Source organism: Numenius arquata, unplaced genomic scaffold, assembly GCF_964106895.1.
Source record: "Numenius arquata unplaced genomic scaffold, bNumArq3.hap1.1 HAP1_SCAFFOLD_1123, whole genome shotgun sequence".
Classification (NCBI taxonomy): domain Eukaryota; kingdom Metazoa; phylum Chordata; class Aves; order Charadriiformes; family Scolopacidae; genus Numenius; species Numenius arquata.
The window spans coordinates 1-26,660 of record NW_027415073.1 but is presented as its reverse complement, the minus strand read 5'-3'; the positions used below and the strand labels follow the sequence as shown (position 1 = coordinate 26,660).

Below are 26,660 nucleotides of genomic sequence, written 5' to 3'. Positions count from 1 at the left end.
AAATTCCTCAAATTTCCCCAGAATTCCTCAAAATTTCCCCAAATTCCTCAAAATTTCCCCCAAATTCCTCAAAATTCCTCCCCAAAGCCCTCAAATTTTCCCCAAATTCCTCAAAATTTCCAATTTTCTCCCAAATTCCTCAAAATTTCCCCCAAATTCCTCAAAAATTCCCCCAAATTCCTAAAAGTTTCCCCAGAATTCCTCAAAATTTCCCCCAAATTCCTCAAATTTCCCCAGAATTCCTCAAAATTTTCCCCGAATTCCTCAAATTTCTCCCCAGCCCTCAAATTTCCCCCAAATTCCTAAAAATTTCCCCAAATCCCTAAAAATTTCCCCCGAATTCCTCAAATTTCTCCCCAGCCCTCAAATTTCTCCCCAAATTCCTCAAAATTTCTCCCAAATCCCTCAAATTTCCCCAGAATTCCTCAAAATTTCCCCAGAATTCCTCAAATTTCCCCCCAAATTCCTCCAATTTCTCCCCCAAACCCTCAAATTTCCCCCCAAACCCCTCGAATTTCCCCCAAATTTTCTCCGAGGGGCCCCCAAATTGTCCCCGGGGGTGGGGGTGGGGGGATGGGGGGTGGTGGTGGTGGTGGGGTGTCCCCCCCCCCCCCCTCCCCCCCCCCTCCCCCCCCCTCTACTTCCTCTTCTTCTTGGGGGGTGGGGGGTGGCGGGGGTGGTGTCCTCGGCCGGGGGGGACCTTCCTCTTGCGCCCGCGGCCGCTCTCCTCCTCTTCCTCGTACTGGCTCTCCCGGTCGGCTGTTGGTGGTGGTGGTGGGGTGGGGTGGTGGAGAAGACAATGTTGGGGGGGGTGGGGTTGTCACCCAGGTGTCCCCGTGGCCCCTCCCCCACACCCCCACCCCCCCCCCGGCACCCCACCTTTTCGAGCTTCTTCCTCCAGTTCATCCCAGTCTTTGCCGCTCTCCTCCTCGCTCCCCAGGGACTCCTTGGAGTAGTCTGCGGGGGGAGGGACACACACACACAAGGGGGTGGTGGGACCCCGTGGGGACGTGGTGGCCCCCCCCATGGGGACGTGGTGGCCACCGAGGGGTTGGGGTGGCCCCCCGTGGGTCATGGTGGCCCCCATGGGGTGGCAGGGGGACATGGTGGCCTTTAAAGGGAGGTAGGTGGTATCTCCTAGGGGTTTTGGTGGGACTCCGTGGAGACGTGGTGGGACTCCGTGGGGACGTGGTGGCCACCAAGGGCTTGGGGTGGCCACCAAGGGGTTGGGGTGGCCCCCGTGGGGATGTGGCGGGAGGTGGTGGCCTCCAAAGGGAGGCAGGTGGTATCTCCTAGGGGTTTTGGTGGGACTCCGTGGGGACATGGTGGCCCCCCATGGAGACGTGGTGGCCACCAAGGGGTTGGGGTGGCCCCCATGGGGTGGCAGGGGGACGTGGTGGCCTTCAAAGGGAGGTAGGTGGTATCTCCCGGGGGTTTTGGTGGGACTCCGTGAAGACGTGGTGGGACTCCGTGGGGACGTGGTGGCCCCCCATGGGGACGTGGTGGCCACCAAGGGCTTGGGGTGGCCCCCATGGGGTGGCAGGAGGACGTGGTGGCCTCCAAAGGGAGGTAGGTGGTATCTCCTAGGGGTTTTGGTGGGACTCCGTGGGGATGTGGTGGCCCCCCATGGGGACGTGGTGGCCACTGAGGGGTTGGGGTGGCCCCCCGTGGGTCATGGTGGCCCCCGTGGGGACGTGGCGGGAGGTGGCGGCCTCCAAAGGGAGGCGGGTGGTATCTCCCGGGGGTTTTGGTGGGACTCCGTGGGGACGTGGTGGCCCCCCATGGAGACGTGGTGGCCACCAAGGGGTTGGGGTGGCCCCCCGTGGGTCATGGTGGCCCCCGTGGGGACGTGGCGGGAGGTGGTGACCTCCAAAGGGAGGCGGGTGGTATCTCCCAGGGGTTTTGGTGGGACTCCGTGGAGACGTGGTGGGACTCCGTGGGGACATGGTGGCCACCAAGGGCTTGGGGTGGCCCCCATGGGGTGGCAGGGGGACGTGGTGGCCTTCAAAGGGAGGTAGGTGGTATCTCCCAGGGGTTTTGGTGGGACTCCATGGGGACGTGGGGGTCACCCAAGGGGACGTGGTGGCCACCAAGGGGGTTAAGGTGGCCCCCATGGGGTGGCAGGGGGACGTGGTGGCCTCTATGGGGGCGTGGTGGCCTTCAAAGGGAGGTAGGTGGTATCTCCCAGGGGTTTTGGTGGGACTCCATGGGGACGTGGTGGCCTCCAAGGGGTTCTGGTGGCCTCCATGGGGTTCTGGTGGCCTCCAAGGGGACGTGGTGGCCTCTTGAGGTCTGGGCCACCCCCTTGGGGGCGTGCCACCCCCCGCCTTGGGGACGTACCTGACTCCTCGGCCTCGGAGGAGTAGTCTTCGTCGCTGTCCTCCTCCTCCTCCTCGTAGTCCTCCTCTGAGGGGTTGAAGGTCTCGTCCTCCATCTCCGACTCCGACTCCCCCACCTCCGCGTCACTGCCCTGGGGACAACGGGGATGGGGACGTGGGGACAACCTGAGGGTGGGGGGACAACCCAAGGGGGGTGGGGACAACCCAAGGAGGGGGGGGGACAACCTGGAGATGATGGGGACAACCTGGAGATGGGGACAACCTGGAGATGGGGACAACCTGGAGAACCTGGGGTTGGGGACAACACAAGCTGGGGCCAACCTGGAGATGGGGACACTAAGGATGGGGACAACCCAAGGGGCGGTGACATCGAGGGGTGGGGAGAACCTGAAGATGGGGACACCAAGGATGGGGACAACCTGGAGAACTTGGGGTGGGGACAACCTGGGAGTGGGGACACCAAGGGTGGGGACAAGCCAAGGGGTGGAGACAACCTGGAGAACCCGGGGTTGGGGACATCAAGGATGGGGACAACCTGGAGAACCTCAAGGCGGGGGACAACCCAAGGTGGGGACAACCTGGAGATGAGGACAACCCAAGGGGTGGGGACAACCTGGAGAAGCTGGGGTGGGGACAACCCAAGGTGGAGACATCAAGGGGTGGGGACAACCTAGAGGTGGGGACACCAAGAGAGCGAGGACAGCAAGGGTGGGGACAACCCAAGGTGGGGACAATGCGAAGATGGGGACACCAAGGATGGGGACAACCTGGAGAAGCTGGGGTGGGGACAACCCAAGGTGGGGACATCAAGGGGTGGGGACAACCTAGAGGTGGGGACACCAAGGGAGCGGGGACAGCAAGGGTGGGGACAACCCAAGGTGGGGACAATGCGAAGATGGAGACACCAAGGATGGGGACAACCTGGAGAAGCTGGGGTGGGGACAACCCAAGGTGGAGACATCAAGGGGTGGGGACAACCCAAGGTGGGGACAATGCGAAGATGGGGACACCAAGGATGGGGACAACCTGGAGAAGCTGGGGTGGGGACAACCCAAGGTGGGGACATCAAGGGGTGGGGACAACCCAAGGTGGGGACAACACGAAGATGGGGACACCAGGGGTGGGGACAACCTGGAGAAGCTGGGGTGGGGACAACCCAAGGTGGAGACATCAAGGGGTGGGGACAACCTAGAGGTGGGGACACCAAGGGAGCGGGGACAGCAAGGGTGGGGACAACCCAAGGTGGGGACAACGCGAAGATGGGGACATCAAGGATGGGGACAACCTGGAGAAGCTGGGGTGGGGACAACCCAAGGTGGGGACATCAAGGGGTGGGGACAACGTAGAGGTGGGGACACCAAGGGAGCGGGGACAGCAAGGGTGGGGACAACCTGGAGAAGCTGGGGTGGGGACAACCCAAGGTGGGGACATCAAGGGGTGGGGACAACCTAGAGGTGGGGACACCAAGGGAGCGGGGACAGCAAGGGTGGGGACAACCCAAGGTGGGGACAACGCGAAGATGGGGACACCAAGGATGGGGACAACCTGGAGAAGCTGGGGTGGGGACAACCCAAGGTGGGGACATCAAGGGGTGGGGACAACCTAGAGGTGGGGACACCAAGAGAGCGGGGACAGCAAGGGTGGGGACAACCCAAGGTGGAGACAACAAGGGTTGGGGACAACCTAGAGGTGGGGACACCAAGGGAGCGAGGACAGCAAGGGTGGGGACAACCCAAGGTGGGGACAACGCGAAGATGGGGACACCAAGGATGGGGACAACCTGGAGAAGCTGGGGTGGGGACAACCCAAGGTGGGGACATCAAGGGGTGGGGACAACCTAGAGGTGGGGACAACGCGAAGATGGGGACACCAAGGATGGGGACAACCTGGAGAAGCTGGGGTGGGGACAACCCAAGGTGGGGACAACAAGGGTTGGGGACAACCTAGAGGTGGGGACACCAAGAGAGTGGGGACAGCAAAGGTGGGGACAACCCAAGGTGGGGACAATGCGAAGATGGGGACACCAAGGATGGGGACAACCTGGAGAAGCTGGGGTGGGGACAACCCAAGGTGGGGACATCAAGGGTTGGGGACAACCTAGAGGTGGGGACACCAAGGGAGCGGGGACAGCAAGGGTGGGGACAACCCAAGGTGGGGACAACGCGAAGATGGGGACATCAAGGATGGGGACAACCTGGAGAAGCTGGGGTGGGGACAACCCAAGGTGGGGACAACAAGGGTTGGGGACAACCTAGAGGTGGGGACACCAAGAGAGTGGGGACAGCAAGGGTGGGGACAACCTGGAGAAGCTGGGGTGGGGACAACCCAAGGTGGAGACAACGCGAAGATGGGGACACCAAGGATGGGGACAACCTGGAGAAGCTGGGGTGGGGACAACCCAAGGTGGGGACAACGCGAAGATGGGGACACCAAGGATGGGGACAACCTGGAGAAGCTGGGGTGGGGACAACCCAAGGTGGAGACAACAAAGGGTTGGGGACAACCTGGAAATAGGGAGAACCTGAAGACGGGGCCACCAAGGGGATGGGGACAACCCAAGGGTGGTGCCACCAGGGGGCGGTCGGTGCCACCGAGGTGGGGTGGGGGGGGGGGGTGGTGACACTGTGGGGGAGGGGTGGGGTGGTGGTACCTCGCCCTCGGGTTCCAGGAAGGACCACCCCCCCTGCTCGAAGAAGCCCTCGGGGTCGTCCACGATGGTCTTCATGATCTTGGTCCAGTTGAGGGACTGGACGCCCTCCGTGTACTTGAGGTCACAGGAGCTGGAGAAGAAGGAAGCGGTGTGACCAAAGGTGGGCGGGGCCAAGGGGAAGCGGGTGGGGTCAAAGTAGGGGGGGTGGTGGTGGGCGGGACCTACTTGAGCCACTCCTTGATTGGGTCCAAAGAGGCCACTGGGATGGCGTTGATCATGGTGACCTTCTTGCTGTAGTCCTTGTAGACGATGACCATGTCGAAGTTCTTGAGGTGGAACTGGACCCTCTCGAAGTGGATGAGCTCCACCTCGTCCAGGGTGACCACGAAGGGGGGCTTGGGGAAGTAGAAGAAGGGGGCAGGACATCAGTGGGGCGGGGGTTTGACCCCCAAGTGGGTGGTGGACCACTCCACGGCGGCGGTGGTGGAACTCCACGGTGGAAGTCCCAAGGAGGACTTACCCACTCGGTGCAGTTGACCAAGGCGCTGCTGGTGGGTTGGAGGAGGCAGGTGCTGCGATAGGGGGCGCCGTTGAACCTGAGAGGGGGACACGGACAACCCCCAAAATCCATGAGGAGATGCCAAAAAGCCAGGAGACCCCAAGGAACCACCAGGAGACCCCAAAATACCACGAGAAGACGCCAAAAAACTACCAGGAGACCCCCCAAAAACCACCAGGAGACCCCAAAGAACCATGAGGAGACCCCAAGAAACCACCAGGAGACCCCAAGGAACAATCAAGAGGCACCAAAAAGCATCAGGAGACCCCAAGAAACCATGAGGAGACCCCAGAAAACATCAGGAGACACCAAAAACCCACGAGGAGACCCCAGAAAACCACCAGGAGACCCCAAGGAACCACCAGGAGACACCAAAAAAACATGAGGAGAGGCCAAAAAACTACCAGGAGACCCCCCAAAAACCACCAGGAGACCCCAAAGAACCACAAGGAGACCCCAAGAAACCACCAGGAGACCCCAAGGAACCATCAAGAGGCACCAAAAAGCATCAGGAGACCCCAAGAAACCATGAGGAGACCCCAAAAAACATCAGGAGAGGCCAAAAACCCACGAGGACACCCCAGAAAACCACCAGGAGACCCCAAGGAACCACCAGGAGACCCCAAAATACCACGAGAAGACGCCAAAAAACTACCAGGAGACCCCCCAAAAACCACCAGGAGACCCCAAAGAACCATGAGGAGACCCCAAGAAACCACCAGGAGACACCAAGGAACCATCAAGAGGCACCAAAAAGCATCAGGAGACCCCAAGAAACCATGAGGAGACCCCAGAAAACATCAGGAGACACCAAAAACCCACGAGGAGACCCCAGAAAACCACCAGGAGACCCCAAGGAACCACCAGGAGACACCAAAAAAACATGAGGAGAGGCCAAAAAACCTCGGGAAGACCCCAAAAAACTACCAGGAGACCCCAAAGAACCATGAGGAGACCCCAAGAAACCACCAGGAGACCCCAAGGAACCATCAAGAGGCACCAAAAAGCATCAGGAGACCCCAAGAAACCATGAGGAGACCCCAAAAAACATCAGGAGACACCAAAAACCAACGAGGACACCCCAGAAAACCACCAGGAGACCCCAAGGAACCATGAGGAGACCCCAAGGAACCACGAGAAGACGCCAAAAAACTACCAGGAGACCCCCCAAAAACCACCAGGAGACCCCAAGGAACCATGAGGAGACCCCAAGGAACCACCAGGAGACACCAAGAAACCAGGAGGAGAGCCCAAAATACTACGAGAAGACGCCAAAAAACATGAGGAGACCCCAAAAAACATGAGGAGACCCCAAAAAACCCACGAGGAGACCCCAGAAAACCACCAGGAGACCCCAAGGAACCATGAGGAGACCCCAAGGAACCACCAGGAGACACCAAGAAACCATGAGGAGAGCCCAAATTACTACGAGAAGACGCCAAAAAACATGAGGAGACCCCAAAAAACATGAGGAGACCCCAAAAAACCCACGAGGAGACCCCAGAAAACCACCAGGAGACCCCAAGGAACCATGAGGAGACCCCAAGGAACCACCAGGAGACACCAAGAAACCAGGAGGAGAGCCCAAAATACTACGAGAAGACGCCAAAAAACATGAGGAGACCCCAAAAACCACGAGAAACCCCCCAAAAACCACCAGGAGACCCCACAAAAAGCCCCGAAGTCACCATCCCACCACCAGAAGAACCCCTAGGAGATGATGTCCACCTCACCCCAGCTCCCGGAAGGGGACCTCGAACTCCAGCTCCTCCTTGGTGAGGGCCTCCACCTTCTCGATGAAGTTCTTGAAGGCCGTCTTGAGCTTGTGCCTCATCTCCCGCTCCATCTGTGGGGAGAGGTGGGTCAACCAAAGGGGTCTTGGTGGTGGCATCTCAAGAGCTTCTGGTGGATCTCCGCGGAGATCTTACCTGCTCGGCGTAGAGGTCATCGCGGTCGTGCATGTGTTGGTGCTTGCCCAGGTCGGTGGTGATCTCTCCGACCTCCGTGTAGAACTGAACGTCCGTGTGACGCTTCTTCCCGAACATGATGGCGTTCTGGGGTGGGGGGGGGTGAGGATGGAGAAGACCTTTGAGATGCCACCACCGAGGAGAAGCAAGCCCTCGACCATCCCGTCCCCACCGGCTAGGAGAAGACCTTGAGGTGGAAGTGGAGGACGATGATCATCTCCCCGTCGCACGGTTGGAAGACGGCGTGTTTGATGTTGTTGTAGAGGATGTCCACCTTGTCCCCGCGCACTGAAGTGAAGCGGAACCCTGGGGAGAAGAAGACAACCCACCCAGTGACCTCCTCCAGACTTTCAGAAGGTCCATAAATCCCACCAGGAGGTCCATACCGTTGACGTGGGCCTCCAAGGAACCCTGCATCCTCTTCTGGGCAATGTTGGGCCTGATATAGAGGTCCTTCAACTTGGGGTTGGAACGGTTGAGGTTGATCACCAAGGAGTCTTGTTTGACGATGCCCTGGAGAAGACAACCAAGAGGCGATGGTCCTACCATCTCCGGGAGGTCCAGGAGACTCCGTAACACCTCGTGGTGGGACGCTCCGTCACCTCCTTCTCCTTCTCCTCGGCCTCCCGGGTTTTGTAGCGTTTTTGGACCTCCTTGATGATGCGAAAAGCGTTTTGGAGGTTGAGGGCGGGGACCGTCTGCTCCCCGGGGGTCTTCATGTTGGAGGCCCTATAGGTGCTGCGGGGTGGGGATGAGGAGAAGGTTGGAGAAGACCTCTAGGACCTTCTAAAAAGCCACCCCAAGAGGTCCTCCGGTGGTGGTGGTGGTTGGTGGTGGTGGGTCCTCACATCTCCTTGACGAAGGTGGCCTCGGGGTTGGGGAAGATGTTGCCCTCGTTGCGACCCAAGGCGCTGCCCGGGCAGTAGAAGTTGATGCGGAGGTAGGTGTAATCGCCTTCCACCGACATGCTGATGTTCTGGGGTGGGGTGGGGGGTGAGAAGAAGACACGGTCAACTCCAAAAACGGAAGGGGAGGAGGGGCGAAGCTCAGAAGGAGATGAGGGGGGTGGTGGGAACCCAAAACTACGTTGGGGTCGGAGGAAGGAGCCCAAAAGAACCTACGGGTGGTGGTGGGAACCCAAAACTACGTTGGGATGGCGGTGGGAAGCCAAAAGCATCTTGAGTTTGAGGTTTGGTTGATGGTGGGACCCCAAAAGCACCTTGGGTTGAAGGTTGGGGGGAAGGTGGGACCCCAAAACTACCTTGGGTTGGAGGTGGGATCCCAAATCTACGTTGGGATGGAGGTAAGAGCCCAAAAGCACCTTGGGATGGTGGTGGGAACCCAAAACTACGTCGGGTTGAGGGTTGGGGAGAAGGTGGGACCCCAAAACTACATTGGGGTTGGAGGTGGGAGCCCAAAAGAACCTTTGGTTGATGGTGGGAACCCAAAACCACCTTGGGTTGAACGTTAGGGAGAAGGTTGGGCTGATGGTAGGACCCCAAAACCACCTTGAGATAGTGGTGGGACCCCAAAACCACCTTGGGTTGAAGGTTAGGGAGAAGGTTGGGCTGATGGTAGGACCCCAAAACCACCTTGAGATAGTGGTGGGACCCCAAAACCACCTTGGGATAAAGGTTGGAAAGAAGGCGGGACCCCAAAACTACATTGGGATGGTGGTGGGAACCCAAAAGCACCTTGGGATGAAGGTTGGGGAGAAGGTTGGGTTGATGGTGGGACCCCAAAACCACATTGAGACGATGGTGGAACCCCAAAATCACCTTGAGATGATGGTGGAACGCCAAAACCCACCTCTAGCCCCACCAGAACCTCCCCAGATCCCACCCAAATCCTCCAGGTTCTTCCTTGAGGGTATCTCAGGTGGCTTTGGCGGGGACGTTGTCCTCACCTTGATGGTGGCGATGTGGAAGGGGGTGGCGATGCCGAAGACGGGCATGATGACGGTCTCGTACTTCTTATCGATGTAGATCTTCATCTCCCGGATGTGGGGCTCCTTGGGCATCAAGGCCGGGTTCTTGTAGGAGATGTTGGATTTCCTGGCCCTGGAGATGGTGGAGATGGTGATGGAGAAGGTCCAACCCCCCTCAAATTGTAGGGTTTTACCCCCAAAAAATGGGGGGGGGGGGGTTTTGGGGTTACTTTTGGATCTGCTGCTCCCCCTTCTGCTCTGTCAGGCGCCGTCGGGCCTCTTCGTTGAGTTGGGCGGCCAACTCCTTCTGGTGGGCCCGACGCTTCTCCTCGGCCGTCAACTCGTTCTAGGAGGGGGGGACACACAGAGGTGACAACCCACCCCTCAGGTGACCATGGAGCTGGAGAATCCACCCCACGTAGACAATCCATGGGATAAGCCACTCAGGTGGAGAACTGAGGCGGAGAACCCATCCAGGTGGACCATCAAGGTGGAGAACCTAACTAACTCCCACCCAACTCCCAGTGGACCTCCAAGGTGGACACCCAAACCCAGGTGGACCTCAAAGGTGGACGTCCCACCCCAGGTGGACAATCTAACCCCAGGTGGACCACCCAACCCCAGGTGGATCTCCAACCCCAGGTGGACCTCCAAGGAGAACATCCCACCCTAGGTTGACCACCCACCCGTGTCCTCTCCGTCAGCAGCGCCGCCCGGGAGCTTCTCCCCAGAAGATCTTCAGCTTCGTCCTTCTCTTCCTCTTCCTCCTCCTCGTCCTCGTTCTATGGGGTTTTGGGGTGAAACCAACAAAATTTAGGTTTTTTTACTAAAGGGAGTTTTTGCCCAAAACGGAAGGATTTGGCCCCAACGTGGTGTCACCTTGAGGAAGATGCCGACGTTCTTCACCTTCTTCTTGACGGAAGTGAGGACGGTGGCCGGACCCTCCTGGGGGAGGAAGGACCTGGTTGACCATCGAGGGGGGAGGTCCAGGAGGTCCCACCCCACCCCTGGAGGTCCCCAGAAGGTCCCATCCCATCCCAGAAGATCCCACCCCAGGAGGTCCCCCAGGTCCCCAGAAGACCCCACCCCAGGAAGTCCTTGAGACCCCACCTCACCCCATAATGTCCCACCCCAGTAGGTCCCACCACAGAAGGTCCCACCACTCCAGAAGGTCCTTGAGATCTCCAGGAGGTCCCACCCCACCCCTGAAGGTCCCATTCCAGGAGGTCCTCAAGGTGGCCAGGAGGTCCCGCCCCTGACGATCCCATCCCAGAAGGTCCCTCCCACCCCAGGAGGTCCCCGAGATCTCCAGGAGGTCCCACCTCACCCCAGAAGGTCCCCAGGAGGTCCCTGACATCCCACCCCAGGAGGTCCCCGAGGTCTCCAGGAGGTCCCTGAGGTCTCCAGGAGCTCCTCGAGGTCCCACCACATCCCAGAAGGTCTCCCCCCACCTCCCACCCCAGGAGGTCCCCGAGATCTCCAGGAGGTCCCACCTCACCCCAGAAGGTCCCCAGGAGGTCCCTGACATCCCACCCCAGGAGGTCCCCGAGGTCTCCAGGAGATCCCTGAGGTCCCACCTCACCCCAGAAGGTCCCACTCCAGGAGATCCCCAAAGTCCCCAGGAGATCCCACCTCAGGAGATCTCCAAGGTGTCTCCAGGAGGTCCCACCCCACCCCAGAAGCTCCCAACCGAGGAGGTCCCTGAGGTCTCCAGGAGCTCCTCGAGGTCCCACCTCATCCCAGAAGGTCTCCCCCCACCTCCCACCCCAGGAGGTCCCCGAGATCTCCAGGAGGTCCCACCTCACCCCAGAAGGTCCCCAGGAGGTCCCTGACATCCCACCCCAGGACGTCCCCGAGGTCTCCAGGAGGTCCCTGAGGTCCCACCTCACCCCAGAAGGTCCCACCTCACCCCAGAAGGTCCCACTCCAGGAGATCCCCAAGGTCCCCAGGAGATCCCACCTCAGGAGATCTCCAAGGTGTCTCCAGGAGGTCCCACCCCACCCCAGAAGCTCCCAACCGAGGAGGTCCCTGAGGTCTCCAGGAGCTCCTCGAGGTCCCACCTCACCCCAGAAGGTCCCCAGGAGGTCCCTGACATCCCACCCCAGGAGGTCCCCGAGGTCTCCAGGAGGTCCCTGAGGTCCCACCTCACCCCAGAAGGTCCCACTCCAGGAGATCCCCAAAGTCCCCAGGAGATCCCACCTCAGGAGATCTCCAAGGTGTCTCCAGGAGGTCCCACCCCACCCCAGAAGCTCCCAACCGAGGAGGTCCCTGAGGTCTCCAGGAGCTCCTCGAGGTCCCACCTCATCCCAGAAGGTCTCCTCCCACCTCCCACCCCAGGAGGTCCCCGAGATCTCCAGGAGGTCCCACCTCACCCCAGAAGGTCCCCAGGAGGTCCCTGACATCCCACCCCACGAGGTCCCCGAGGTCTCCAGGAGGTCCCTGAGGTCCCACCTCACCCCAGAAGGTCCCACTCCAGGAGATCCCCAAGGTCCCCAGGAGATCCCACCTCAGGAGATCTCCAAGGTGTCTCCAGGAGGTCCCACCCCACCCCAGAAGCTCCCAACCGAGGAGGTCCCTGAGGTCTCCAGGAGCTCCTCGAGGTCCCACCTCATCCCAGAAGGTCTCCCCCCACCTCCCACCCCAGGAGGTCCCCGAGATCTCCAGGAGGTCCCACCTCACCCCAGAAGGTCCCCAGGAGGTCCCTGACATCCCACCCCAGGACGTCCCCGAGGTCTCCAGGAGGTCCCTGAGGTCCCACCTCACCCCAGAAGGTCCCACTCCAGGAGATCCCCAAAGTCCCCAGGAGATCCCACCTCAGGAGATCTCCAAGGTGTCTGTCTCCAGGAGGTCCCACCCCACCCCAGAAGCTCCCAACCGAGGAGGTCCCTGAGGTCTCCAGGAGCTCCTCGAGGTCCCACCTCATCCCAGAAGGTCTCCCCCCACCTCCCACCCCAGGAGGTCCCCGAGATCTCCAGGAGGTCCCACCTCACCCCAGAAGGTCCCCAGGAGGTCCCTGACATCCCACCCCAGGACGTCCCCGAGGTCTCCAGGAGGTCCCTGAGGTCCCACCTCACCCCAGAAGGTCCCACTCCAGGAGATCCCCAAAGTCCCCAGGAGATCCCACCTCAGGAGATCTCCAAGGTGTCTCCAGGAGGTCCCACCCCACCCCAGAAGCTCCCAACCGAGGAGGTCCCTGAGGTCTCCAGGAGCTCCTCGAGGTCCCACCTCACCCCAGAAGGTCTCCCCCCACCTCCCACCCCAGGAGGTCCCCGAGATCTCCAGGAGGTCCCACCTCACCCCAGAAGGTCCCCAGGAGGTCCCTGACATCCCACCCCAGGAGGTCCCCGAGGTCTCCAGGAGGTCCCTGAGGTCCCACCTCACCCCAGAAGGTCCCACTCCAGGAGATCCCCAAAGTCCCCAGGAGATCCCACCTCAGGAGATCTCCAAGGTGTCTCCAGGAGGTCCCACCCCACCCCAGAAGCTCCCAACCGAGGAGGTCCCTGAGGTCTCCAGGAGCTCCTCGAGGTCCCACCTCATCCCAGAAGGTCTCCCCCCACCTCCCACCCCAGGAGGTCCCCGAGATCTCCAGGAGGTCCCACCTCACCCCAGAAGGTCCCCAGGAGGTCCCTGACATCCCACCCCAGGAGGTCCCCGAGGTCTCCAGGAGATCCCTGAGGTCCCACCTCACCCCAGAAGGTCCCACTCCAGGAGATCCCCAAAGTCCCCAGGAGATCCCACCTCAGGAGATCTCCAAGGTGTCTCCAGGAGGTCCCACCCCACCCCAGAAGCTCCCAACCGAGGAGGTCCCTGAGGTCTCCAGGAGCTCCTCGAGGTCCCACCTCATCCCAGAAGGTCTCCCCCCACCTCCCACCCCAGGAGGTCCCCACGGTGCCCAGAAGGTCCCCGTGGTGTCACCTCGTCCACCAGGACGGTGTCCCCGAGGAAGAGGGCGTAGGTCTTCTCCTCCGGCCGCTTCCCCTCCCGGTTGGGCAGGTCCGAGAAGCCCACGTTGATGCTGAAGACCATCCCTAAGGAGAGGTGGAGGGAGAAGGTTTTGGGGCGAAAAAGGACAATTTTGGGTCAGGAGGAGAAGTTTGGGTGGTGAGACAACGTCTCGGGTGGTGGGACATCATCATTTTGGGTGGAAAAGGACAATTTTGGGCTGGTGGGACAACATTTTGGGGGGAAAAGTGACAGTTTTGGGGCGGGGGACAACAATTTGAGGCGGTGGAAGAAGATTTTGGGTGGAAAAGGACGATTTTGGATGGAAAAGGACGATTTTGGGTGGAAAAGGACAATTTTGGGTGGAAAAGAACCTTTTTGGGGGGGGAAGGACAATTTTGGGTGAAAGAGAACAATTTTGGGGTGAAAAATGACAATTTTGGGATGCTCGGACAACATTATGAGGTGGCGGAACAAGATTTTGGGGTAAAAAGGGCAATTTTGGGGTGGAAAAGGGCAATTTTGGGGTGGAAAAGAGCGATTTTGGGTCAGGAGCAGAAGTTCAGGTGGTGGGATGAGATTTGGGGCAGAAAAGGGCAATTTTGAGCGGAAAAGGGCAATTTCGGGGTGGAAAAGGACCTTTCTGGAGTAAAAATGGACAATTTTGGGGGGTAGGACAACATTTTGGGCGGAAAAGGAGACTTTTGGGTGAAAAGGGACCGTTTTGGGGTGAAAATGGATAATTTTGGCTGGTGGGATAAGATTTTGGGGTGGAAAAGGACAATTTTGGGCGGCGGGACAAATTTTGGGGGGAAAAGTGACAGTTTTGGGGCGGGGGACAACAATTTGAGGCGGTGGAACAAGATTTTGGGTGGAAAAGGACGATTTTGGGTGGAAAAGGACAATTTTGGGTGGAAAAGAACCTTTTTTTGGGGGGAAGGACAATTTTGGGTGAAAGAGAACAATTTTGGGGTGAAAAATGACAATTTTGGGGTGCGCGGACAACATTATGAGGTGGCGGAACAAGATTTTGGGTGGAAAAGGGCAATTTTGGGGTGGAAAAGAGCGATTTTGGGTCAGGAGCAGAAGTTCAGGTGGTGGGATGAGATTTGGGGCAGAAAAGGGCAATTTTGAGCGGAAAGGGCAATTTCGGGGTGGAAAAGGACCTTTCTGGAGTAAAAATGGACAATTTTGGGGGGTAGGACAACATTTTGGGCGGAAAAGGAGACTTTTGGGTGGAAAAGGACGTTTTGGGGTGAAAATGGATAATTTTGGCTGATGGGATAAGATTTTGGGGTGGAAAAGGACAATTTTGGGCTGGTGGGACAACATTTTGGGGGAAAAGTGACAGTTTTGGGGCGGGGGACAACAATTTGAGGCGGTGGAAGAAGATTTTGGGTGGAAAAGGACGATTTTGGGTGGAAAAGGACAATTTTGGGTGGAAAAGGACAATTTTGGGTGGAAAAGAACCTTTTTTGGGGGGAAGGACAATTTTGGGTGAAAGAGAACAATTTTGGGGTGAAAAATGACAATTTTGGGGTGCTCGGACAACATTATGAGGTGGCGGAACAAGATTTTGGGTGGAAAAGGGCAATTTTGGGGTGGAAAAGAGCGATTTTGGGTCAGGAGCAGAAGTTCAGGTGGTGGGATGAGATTTGGGGCAGAAAAGGGCAATTTTGAGCGGAAAAGGGCAATTTCGGGGTGGAAAAGGACCTTTCTGGAGTAAAAATGGACAATTTTGGGGGGTAGGACAACATTTTGGGCGGAAAAGGAGACTTTTGGGTGGAAAAGGACCGTTTTGGGGTGAAAATGGATAATTTTGGCTGGTGGGATAAGATTTTGGGGTGGAAAAGGACAATTTTGGGCCGGTGGGACAACATTTTGGGGGGAAAAGTGACAGTTTTGGGGCGGGGGACAACAATTTGAGGCGGTGGAACAAGATTTTGGGTGGAAAAGGACGATTTTGGGTGGAAAAGGACAATTTTGGGTGGAAAAGGACAATTTTGGGTGGAAAAGAACCTTTTTTGGGGGGGAAGGACAATTTTGGGTGAAAGAGAACAATTTTGGGGTGAAAAATGACAATTTTGGGGTGCGCGGACAACATTATGAGGTGGCGGAACAAGATTTTGGGTGGAAAAGGGCAATTTTGGGGTGGAAAAGAGCGATTTTGGGTCAGGAGCAGAAGTTCAGGTGGTGGGATGAGATTTGGGGCAGAAAAGGGCAATTTTGAGCGGAAAAGGGCAATTTTGGGGTGGAAAAGGACCTTTCTGGAGTAAAAATGGACAATTTTGGGGGGTAGGACAACATTTTGGGCGGAAAAGGAGACTTTTGGGTGGAAAAGGACCGTTTTGGGGTGAAAATGGATAATTTTGGCTGGTGGGATAAGATTTTGGGGTGGAAAAGGACAATTTTGGGCTGGTGGGACAACATTTTGGGGGGAAAAGTGACAGTTTTGGGGCGGGGGACAACAATTTGAGGCGGTGGAAGAAGATTTTGGGTGGAAAAGGACGATTTTGGGTGGAAAAGGACAATTTTGGGTGGAAAAGAACCTTTTTTGGGGGGGAAGGACAATTTTGGGTGAAAGAGAACAATTTTGGGGTGAAAAATGACAATTTTGGGATGCTCGGACAACATTATGAGGTGGCGGAACAAGATTTTGGGTGGAAAAGGGCAATTTTGGGGTGGAAAAGGGCAATTTTGGGGTGGAAAAGAGCGATTTTGGGTCAGGAGCAGAAGTTCAGGTGGTGGGATGAGATTTGGGGCAGAAAAGGGCAATTTTGAGCGGAAAAGGGCAATTTCGGGGTGGAAAAGGACCTTTCTGGAGTAAAAATGGACAATTTTGGGGGGTAGGACAACATTTTGGGCGGAAAAGGAGACTTTTGGGTGGAAAAGGACCGTTTTGGGGTGAAAATGGATAATTTTGGCTGGTGGGATAAGATTTTGGGGTGGAAAAGGACAATTTTGGGCTGGTGGGACAAATTTTGGGGGGAAAAGTGACAGTTTTGGGGCGGGGGACAACAATTTGAGGCGGTGGAACAAGATTTTGGGTGGAAAAGGACAATTTTGGGTGGAAAAGGACAATTTTGGGTGGAAAAGAACCTTTTTTGGGGGGAAGGACAATTTTGGGTGAAAGAGAACAATTTTGGGGTGAAAAATGACAATTTTGGGGTGCGCGGACAACATTATGAGGTGGCGGAACAAGATTTTGGGTGGAAAAGGGCAATTTTGGGGTGGAAAAGGGCAATTTTGGGGTGGAAAAGAGCGATTTTGGGTCAGGAGCAGAAGTTCGGGTGGTGGGATGAGATTTGGGGCAGAAAAGGGCAATTTTGAGCGGAAAAGGGCAATTTCGGGGTGGAAAAGGACCTTTCTGGAGTAAAAATGGACAATTTTGGGGGGTAGGACAACATTTTGGGCGGAAAAGGAGACTTTTGGGTGGAAAAGGACCGTTTTGGGGTGAAAATGGATAATTTTGGCTGGTGGGATAAGATTTTGGGGTGGAAAAGGACAATTTTGGGCGGTGGGACAAATTTTGGGGGGAAAAGTGACAGTTTTGGGGCGGGGGACAACAATTTGAGGTGGTGGAACAAGATTTTGGGTGGAAAAGGACAATTTTGGGTGGAAAAGGACAATTTTGGGCTGGTGGGACAACATTTTGGGGTGGAAAAGGACAATTTTGGGCTGGTGGGACAACATTTTGGGGTGGAAAAGGACAATTTTGGGCTGGTGGGACAACATTTTGGGGCGGAAAAGGCCAATTTTGCGGTTGAAAAGAACCGTTTTGGGGTGGAAAAGGCCTTTTTTTGGACGAAGAGGACCTTTTTGGGGTGAAAAAAGCCAATTTTGGGGTGGGCTGAAGTTCTCCTCACCTTTCTTGAGCCGGTGTTGGTTCTTGCTGTTGATGACCAAGGAGCCCTCCCGGAACTCGATGCCCATGGCGAAGCTACGGGGAGATGCCATCAGGTGGGTCACCGAGATGTCCCCCGACCTTTCCAAATCTCCCCAAAACCCTTCATTCTCACCCCAAATTCTTGGTGATCTTGCTCAACAGCTCCGGCTTCTGTTTCTTCACCAGGTCCATGACGGCGCCGTAGACGTCGCAGAGTTTGGTTCCTGGAAGAACCCAACAAGACGGTTGGTGGTCGTATCTCCGTAGGCTTTGAAGGAAGATCTCGAGGTGGGTTTTGGAAGACCTCCGAGAGGTCCACGCCGTGGTAGAACTTCAAGAGAGGTCCTCACCGTGTCTCATCTCCTTCAGCATCTCCTCCTGGAGCTGGAGGAGGAAGGCGTAGTGGTCCTGCATCTCCTGAGGTGGGTCCACCATCAAGGTCCTCACCAGGTTGGAGCAGTAGGACTTGTAGCGGATGCCCATGGCGCAGGTGATGGCCCCGAAATGCATGTGGTTCTTGTCGCTAACGGAGGGGGGACACACACACACACCTCAACACGGTGTCCCGCCACCCCCCCCTTGGGGACAATTTGGGGTGCCCTCCCCCCACTTTTTTGGGGGAAAATCGCCCAAATTTGGGATTGCGGGGTTTTTTTTTTTTTCTTTTGACAAAAATGACCTCTTTCGGCCTTTTTTTGGAAGGGAAATTTCACAAACACCCCCCGAATTTTTTTTTTTTTTGAGGTAAAAAAAAGCGGAAGCGGTCGCCCCCGACTTTATTTTTTGGGAATTGACCTTTTTTAGGGAGAAAAAGGAAGAAATTGGCCAAAATTGCCTTTTTTTTTTTTTTGAGGGGAATTACCCCTTTCTGGGCTTTTTTTGAGGGAAAAACCTCCCCCTCGGAATTTTTTTTGAGGTAAAAAAGGTGGAATTGATCCCCCCCGACATTTTTTGGGGGAAACTGACCCCCCCCACCACCTTTTTTGGGGAGAAAAAGGGCAAAATTGGCCAAATTAGCCTTTTTTTTTTTTGAGGGGAATTGCCCCTTTCTGGGCTTTTTTTGAGGGAAAAACTTCCCCCTCGGAATTTTTTTTGAGGTAAAAAAGGTGGAGTTGATCCCCCCCGACATTTTTGGGGGGGAATTGACCCCCCCAGCACCTTTTTTGGGGAGAAAATGGGAGAAATTGGCCAAATTGGCCTTTTTTTTTTTTTGAGGGGAATTGCCCACTTCGGGGCTTTTTTTGAGGGAAAAACCTCCCCCTCGGAATTTTTTTTGAGGTAAAAAAGGTGGAGTTGATCCCCCCCGACATTTTTTGGGGGAAACTGACCCCCCCCACCACCTTTTTTGGGGAGAAAAAGGGCAAAATTGGCCAAATTAGCCTTTTTTTTTTTTGAGGGGAATTGCCCCTTTCTGGGCTTTTTTTGAGGGAAAAACTTCCCCCTCGGAATGTTTTTTGAGGTAAAAAAGGTGGAGTTGATCCTCCCCGACATTTTTGGGGGGGAATTGGCCCCCCCCAACACCTTTTTTGGGGAGAAAAAGGGAGAAATTGGCCAAATTAGCCTTTTTTTTTTTTGAGGGGAATTGCCCCTTTCTGGGCTTTTTTTGAGGGAAAAACTTCCCCCTCGGAATGTTTTTTGAGGTAAAAAAGGTGGAGTTGATCCCCCCCGACATTTTTTGGGGGGGAATTGACCCCCCCCAGCACCTTTTTTGGGGAGAAAAAGGGCAAAATTAGCCAAATTAACCTTTTTTTTTTTTTGAGGGGAATTGCCCCTTTCTGGGCTTTTTTTGAGGGAAAAACTTCCCCCTCGGATTGTTTTTTGAGGTAAAAAAGGTGGAGTTGATCCCCCCTGACATTTTTTGGGGGAAATCGAACCCCCCCAACACCTTTTTTGGGGAGAAAAAGGGCAAAATTAGCCAAATTAGCCTTTTTTTTTTTTGAGGGGAATTACCCCATTCTGGGCTTTTTTTGAGGGAAAAACCTCCCCCTCGGAATTTTTTTTGAGGTAAAAAAGGTGAAGTTGATCCCCCACGACATTTTTGGGGGGGAATTGACCCCCCCCAACACCTTTTTTGGGGAGAAAAAGGGCAAAATTAGCCAAATTAGCCTTTTTTTTTTTTGAGGGGAATTACCCCATTCTGGGCTTTTTTTGAGCGAAAAACCTCCCCCTCGGAATTTTTTTGAGGTAAAAAAGGTGGAATTGATCCTGTTTGTTTGTCTTTTTCAAAAATTAGCATTTTTTGGGAAAAAAGATGGGTTTTCTGGGGGGAATTAGAGGTTTTTGAAAAAAAAGAAATGGTGTTTTTTTTGAAAAATCAGGCTTTTTGGGGGGGAAAAATTGGGCTTTTTTTGAAAAAAAATGGTTTTTTTTTTAAAAAAAAGGGAGTTTCTTTTGAAAAACTGGATTTTTTGGGAAAATTGAGAGGTTTTATGGAAAAATTGGGTTTTTTGAAAAATGAGTAGTTTTTTGGAAAAATTGGGATTTTGGGGAAAAATTCGAGGGGTTTTGGGGAAGAAAATGGGTAGTTTTTTGAAAAAAATGGAGGGTTTTTTTGGAAAAATTGTTTTTTGGGGGAAAAATTGAAGGTTTGGGGGGAAAAAGGGTCGTTTTTTTGAAAAATTGGGTTTTAGGGGAAAAATGTGAGCTTTTTAGGGGAAAAAAGGGTAGTTTTTTGGAAAAAAACTGGGGTTTTGGGGGAAAATTGGAGATTTTTTGGGGGAAAATTGGAGATTCTTTGGGGGAAAAAAGAATTTTTTTTGGAAAAATTGGTTTTTTGGGGAAAAATTGAAGGTTTGGGGGGGAAAAAAGGGTCGTTTTTTTGAAAAATTGGGTTTTAGGGGAAAAATGTGAGCTTTTTAGGGGAAAAAAGGGTAGTTTTTGGGAAAAAAACTGGGGTTTTGGGGGAAAATTGGAGATTTTTGGGGGAAAATTGGAGATTTTTTGGGGGAAAAGAGTATTTTTTTGGAAAAATTGTTTTTTGGGGGAAAAATTGAAGGTTTGGGGGGAAAAAAGGGTCGTTTTTTTGAAATTTTTTTTTGGGGGGAAAAAGTTGAGGTTTTTTGAGAAAAAGGTAGTTTTTTGGAAAAGTTGGGGTTTTAGGGGAAAAATGTGAGCATTTTAGGGGAAAAAAGGGTAGTTTTTTGGAAAAAACTGGGGTTTTGGGGGAAAATTGGAGATGTTTTTGGGGAAAATTGGAGACTTTTTTGGGGAAAAAAAGAATAGTTTTTTGGAAAAATTGTTTTTTGGGGGAAAAATTGAAGGTTTGGGGGGAAAAAAAGGGTCGTTTTTTTGAAAAATTGGGTTTTAGGGGAAAAATGTGAGCTTTTTAGGGGAAAAAAGGGTAGTTTTTTGGAAAAACTGGGTTTTGAGGGGAAAAATTTGAGCTTTTTTGGGAAAAAAAGAAATTTTTTTGGAAAAATTGTTTTTTCGGGGAAAAATTGAAGTTTGGGGGGGAAAAATTGCTAGTTTTTTGGAAAACTTGGGTTTTGGGGGGAAAAATTTGAGCTTTTTGGGGATAATTTTTTTTGGAAAAATTGTTTTTTTTGGGGAAAAATTGAAGTTTGGGGGAAAAATTGCTAGTTTTATGGAAAAATTTGGGGGTTTGGAGAAATTAAAATTATTTTGGGGAAAAAAACGGAGTTTGTTGGGGAAATGTTGGAGATTTTGGGGGAAAAAAACGGAGGTTTCGGGGAAAAAAATGGAGGTTTCGGGGAAAAAAAGGAGGTTTTGGGGAAAAAATGGAGGTTTTGGGGAAAAAATGGAGGTTTTGGGGAAAAAAAAGGAGGTTTTGGGGAAAAAATGGAGGTTTGGGGGAAAAAAATGGAGGTTTTGGGGAAAAAAATGGAGGTTTTGGGGAAAAAATGGAGGTTTCGGGGGAAAAAATGGAGGTTTTGGGGAAAGAAATGGAGGTTTTGGGGAAAAAAATGGAGGTTTTGGGGAAAAAAAAGGAGGTTTCGGGGAAAAAAATGGAGGTTTTGGGGAAAAAAATGGGGTTTTGGGGAAAAATGGTGAGTTTTTTTCAATTTTTCTTTTTTTTGGGGGGAAAAATTGCTTTTTTGGGTCCCCCCTCCCCGTTTCTGCGCCCCCCTCTCCCCTGACCTGACGACGCTGAACTTGAGGTTGTAGTTGCCCCCGCTCTGGATGATGGGGGGGTAACACATCTCCACCGCCGAGGGGTCTGCCCCCGCCAGGAACTTCTTCTCCTCGATGGCCTTCTCCACCGACTCCGCCAACTTGCTGTGCCTCACCTTCTACAAGGCGGCGATGACATCATCGTGACATCATCACAGGGTCACCCCCCACCCTCCCCAGACTCCATAACACCTCCCAGAACCTTCCCCTCACCTCGTCGGCATCCACGATCTCCATCACCCGTTCCTTGAAGAACTTGGTGAAGACCTCGGAGGTGATGGCGGCCGCTTTGCGCATCAGGTTGACCTCTCCCTCTTCTTTGGCCGCCATGGTGTAGGCCACCACCGCGCTGATGTCCACCTGGAGAAGACAACCCCCCACCACCACCACCCCGAGGCGGGGTTGAGGATAACGTGGTGGCCACCACGGGAAGCCATCGAGGGGTGGTGGCGGCGGCACCTCCACGGACCTTCTCGAAGCCCTCGCGGGTGAGACAATCGTTCCAGCTCTTCAGGAAGTCCCCGGGGAACTTGTCCTTGGAGAAGACCCCGAGGCGTCGGCCACCTTTGCTGCTCTTCAAGGCTTCGATGAGCTTCTCGAAGTTGGCCTTGTTGCTCTCGCTCTGGGGCGAAAAAAGGGGAAATTGGGCAAAAACCGGCCATTGGGGACCTTCATCCCACCTTCAGCTTCCTCCCATCCCCACCTCCAGCTCCACTCCCATCTTCACCTTCATCTTCCTCCCACCTCCACCTCCCATTCCCACCTCTGGACCTTCATCTTTCTCTCCATCCCACCTCCACCTTCATCTTCATCCCATCTCCAGTCCTTCATCTTCATCCCACCTCCACCTTCATCTTCATCCCACCTTCACCTTCGTCTTCATCCCACCTCCATCTCTTATCTCCGCACCTTCATCTTCCTCCCATCTCCACCCCCACTCCCACCTCTGGACCTTCATCTTCATCCCCATCTTCACCTTCATCTTCATCCCACCTCCAAGTCTCCATCCCACCTCCATCTTCACCTTCATCTTCATCCCATCTTCACCCTCCTCTTCCTCCCATCTCCACCCCCGCTCCCACCTCTGGACCTTCATCTTCATCCCCATCTTCACCTTCATCTTCATCCCATCTCCAAGTCTCCATCCCACCTCCATCTTCACCTTCATCTTCATCCCATCTTCACCCTCCTCTTCCTCCCATCTCCACCCCCGCTCCCACCTCTGGACCTTCATCTTCATCCCCATCTTCACCTTCATCTTCATCCCACCTCCAAGTCTCCATCCCACCTCCATCTTCACCTTCATCTTCCTCCCATCTCCACCCCCGCTCCCACCTCTGGACCTTCATCTTCCTCTCTGTCCCACCTCCACCTCCATCTTCATCCCCACCTCCAGCTCCACCTCCATCTTCATCCCCATCTTCACCTTCATCCCACCTCCAAGTCTCCATCCCACCTTCTCCTCCACCACCTCCATCTTGGAGACCCTTCCTCCATCTTGGAGACCCCTCCTCCATCCTGGACTCCATCTTGGAAGACCCCTCCTCCATCTTAGAAGACCCCACCTCCATCTTGAAAGACCCAACCACCATCTTGGGACACCCAACCTCCATCTTGGAGACCCTTCCTCCATCTTGGAGACCCCTCCTCCATCCTGGACTCCATCTTGGAAGACCCCTCCTCCATCTTACTGACCCACCCACCATCTTGGGAGACCCAACCACCACCATCTTAGGACATCTCTCCTCCCATCTCGGAGACCCCTCCTCCATCTTAGAAGACCCCACCTCCATCTTGAAAGACCCAACCACCATCTTGGGACACCCAACCTCCATCTTGGAGACCCTTCCTCCATCTTGGAAGACCCCTCCTTCATCTTGGGACATCCCTCCTCCATCTTGGAAGACCCCACCTCCATCCTGAAGACCTCACCTCCATCTTGGAGACCCCACCCCCATCTTGGAGACCCCTCCTCCACCCTGGACTCCATCTTGGAAGACCTCTCCTCCATCTTACTGACCCAACCACCATCTTGGGAGACCCAACCTCCATCTTGGAGACCCCTCCTCCACCCTGGACTCCATCTTGAAAACCCCACCTCCATCCTGAAGACCCCATCTCCATCTTGGGAGACCCAACCTCCATCTTGGGAGACCCAGCGTCCACCCTGAAGACTCCACCTCCATCTTGAAGACCCAACTGCCATCTTAGAGACCCCACCTCCATTCTGGAGACCCTCTCCTCCATCCTGCACTCCATTTTGGAGACCCCATCTCCATCTTGGGAGACCCCACCACCATCTTGGAGAGCTCGGCTCCACCCTGGACTCCATCTTGAAAGCCCAACCTCCATCTTGAAGATCCTTCCTCCATCTTAGAAAACCCCACCTCCATCTTGGAAGACCCCACCTCCATCTTGGAAGACCCCACCTCCCTCTTGAAGACCCAACCACCATCTTGGGACAGCCCACCTCCATCTTGGGGACCCCTCCTCCACCCTGGACTCCATCTTGAAGACCCCTCCTCCACCTTAGTGACCCAACCACCATCTCGGGAGACCCAACCGCCATCTTAGGACATCCCTCCTCCATCTTGGGACGTCCTTTCTCCATCTTGGAAGACCTAACCTCTATCTCGAAGACCCCCCCTTCCATCTTGGAGACCCCTGCTCCATCCTGGACTCCATCTTGAAGACCCCAACTCCACTCTGGACTCCATCTTGAAAACCCCACCTCCATCTTAGAGACCCAACCTCTATCTTGGAGACATCTCCTCCACCCTGAAGGCCCCACCTCCACCCACAAGACCCAGACTCCCCCCCCCGGGAGGTCCCCACCTTCTCGCGGACCAGGAGGGTGATGGCGGGGACGCCGTTGGCGCCCTCCACCCCTTTTCCGTGGGCCACCTGCTTGAGGAACTCCACTTTCTTCTTGCTGGCCATGAAGAGGATCTTCTCCTCGCAGAAGACCATGATGGTGTCTGTCAGCTCATAGCCGAAGAGCCAGGTCTTTGGGGGAGGGGGGGGGGAGAAAAAAAGGGGGTGTTGGAGGTGGCCCCCCCCCCCCCCAAAGATGATGGAACCCCCCCCCCAAGGGTGGTGGGACCCCAAAGAGGGTGGGGAGAGGATCAAATGGTGATGGGACATCCCAAAAATGGTACCGGGACCCCCCCCCAAGGGTGCTGGGACCCCCCCCAGGGTGGTGGGACCTTCTCCAGGGACCCCCCCAAGGTGGTGGGACCCCCCCCAAAGGGTGGTGGGACCTCCCCTAAAGATGCTGGGACCCTCCCCAGGGTGGTGGGACCTTCTCCAGGGACCCTCCCAAGGTGGCGGGACCCCCCGAAAGGGTGGTGGGACCCCCCCTAAAGATGCTGGGACCTTCCCCAGGGTGGTGGGACCCCCAAAATGATGATGGGACCCCCCCAGAAATGGTGGGACCCCCCCCAAAGGGTGGGGGGAGCCCCCCCAAAAGTGCTGGGACTCCCCCAGGGTGGTGGGACCTTCTCTAGGGACCCCCCCCAAGGTGGTGCGGCCCCCCCAAAGGGTGGTGGGACCCCCCTAAAGATGCTGGGAGCCCCCCCAGGGTGGTGGGACCTTCTCCAGGGACCCCCCCCAAGGTGGTGGGACCCCCCCAAAAAGTGCTGGGAACCCCCCCAGGGTGATGGGACCCCCCCAGAGTGGTGGGACCTTCTCCAGGGACCCCCCCCAAGGTGGTGGGACCCCCCCCAAACTGTGGTGGGACCCCCCCTAAAGATGCTGGAACCCCCCCAGGGTGGTGGGACCTTCTCCAGGGACCCCCCCAAGGTGGTGCAGCCCCCCCAAAAAGTGCTGGGAACCCCCCCAGGGTGATGGGACCCCCAAAATGATGATGGGACCCCCCCAGAAATGGTGGGACCCCCCCCAAGGTGGTGCAGCCCCCCCAAAAAGTGCTGGGAACCCCCCCAGGGTGATGGGACCCCCAAAAGGATGATGGGACCCCCCCAGAAATGGTGGGACCCCCCCAAAGGGTGGTGGGCCCCCCCCTAAAGATGCTGGGACCCCCCCCAGGGTGGTGGGACCTTCTGCAGGGACCCCCCCAAGGTGGTGGGACCCCCCCCCAAGGGTGGTGGGACCCCCCCTAAAGATGCTGGGAGCCCCCCCAGGGTGATGGGACCCCCAAAAGAATGATGGGACCCCCCCCAAACTGTGGTGGGCCCCCCCCTAAAGATGCTGGGACCCCCCCCCCAGGGTGGTGGGACGTTCTCCAGGGACCCCCCCAAGGTGGTGCAACCCCCCCAAAAAGTGCTAGGAACCCCCCCAGGGTGATGGGACCCCCAAAATGATGATGGGACCCCCCCAGAAATGGGGGGACCCCCCCAAAAGGGTGGTGGGACCCCCCCAAAAAGTGCTGGGAACCCCCCCAGGGTGGTGGCACCTTCTCCAGGGACCCCCCCAAGGTGGCGGGACCCCCCCCAAAGGGTGGTGGGACCCCCCCTAAAGATGCTGGGAGCCCCCCAGGGTGGTGGCACCTTCTCCAGGGACCCCCCCAAGGTGGTGGGACCCCCCCCAAAGGCTGGTGGGACCCCCCTAAAGATGCTGGGAGCCCCCCCAGGGTGATGGGACCCCCAAAAGAATGATGGGACCCCCCCCCAAACTGTGGTGGGACCCCCCCTAAAGATGCTGGGAACCCCCCCAGGGTGATGGGACCCCCAAAATGATGATGGGACCCCCCCAGAAATGGTGGGAACCCCCCCAAAGGGTGGTAGGACCTTCTCCAGAGACCCCCCCAAGGTGGTGGGACCCCCCCCCAGGGTGGTGGGACCTTCTCCAGGGACCCCCCCAAGGTGGTGCGACCCCCCCAAAAAGTGCTGGGAACCCCCCCAGGGTGATGGGACCCCCAAAATGATGATGGGACCCCCCCAGAAATGGTGGGACCCCCCCCCAAAGGCTGGTGGGACCCCCCTAAAGATGCTGGGAGCCCCCCCAGGGTGATGGGACCCCCAAAATGATGATGGGAACCCCCCAGAAACGGTGGGAACCCCCCCAAAGGGTGCTGCGACCCCCCCAAAAAGTGCTGGGAACCCCCCCAGGGTGATGGGACCCCCAAAATGATGATGGGACCCCCCCCAAACTGTGGTGGGACCCCCCCTAAAGATGCTGGGACCCCCCCAGGGTGGTGGGACCTTCTCTAGGGACCCCCCCAAGGTGGCGGGACCCCCCCCAAAGGGTGGTGGGACCCCCCCAAGGTGGTGGGACCCCCCCCCAGGGTGGTGGGACCTTCTC

General features: G+C 55.8%; 1 protein-coding gene across 1 annotated transcript; it reads right to left on the bottom strand.

Annotated features, from left to right (window-relative positions):
• Positions 1-212: 212 nt before the first annotated feature.
• On the bottom strand, positions 213-24,407 carry SUPT16H (SPT16 homolog, facilitates chromatin remodeling subunit; the record flags this gene model as incomplete). Its single annotated transcript, XM_074167462.1, has 24 exons — positions 213-759; positions 880-957; positions 2,341-2,470; positions 4,990-5,119; positions 5,215-5,384; positions 5,510-5,585; positions 7,282-7,394; positions 7,477-7,602; positions 7,703-7,821; positions 7,902-8,028; positions 8,118-8,253; positions 8,364-8,491; positions 9,422-9,575; positions 9,673-9,788; positions 10,129-10,224; positions 10,322-10,387; positions 13,358-13,470; positions 17,251-17,324; positions 17,404-17,494; positions 17,621-17,793; positions 21,369-21,520; positions 21,615-21,761; positions 21,871-22,023; positions 24,237-24,407. Coding segments are annotated over 24 exons (2,961 nt in total), but the record flags the coding sequence as incomplete, so codon positions are not given.
• Between the last annotated feature and the right edge of the window lie 2,253 nt (positions 24,408-26,660).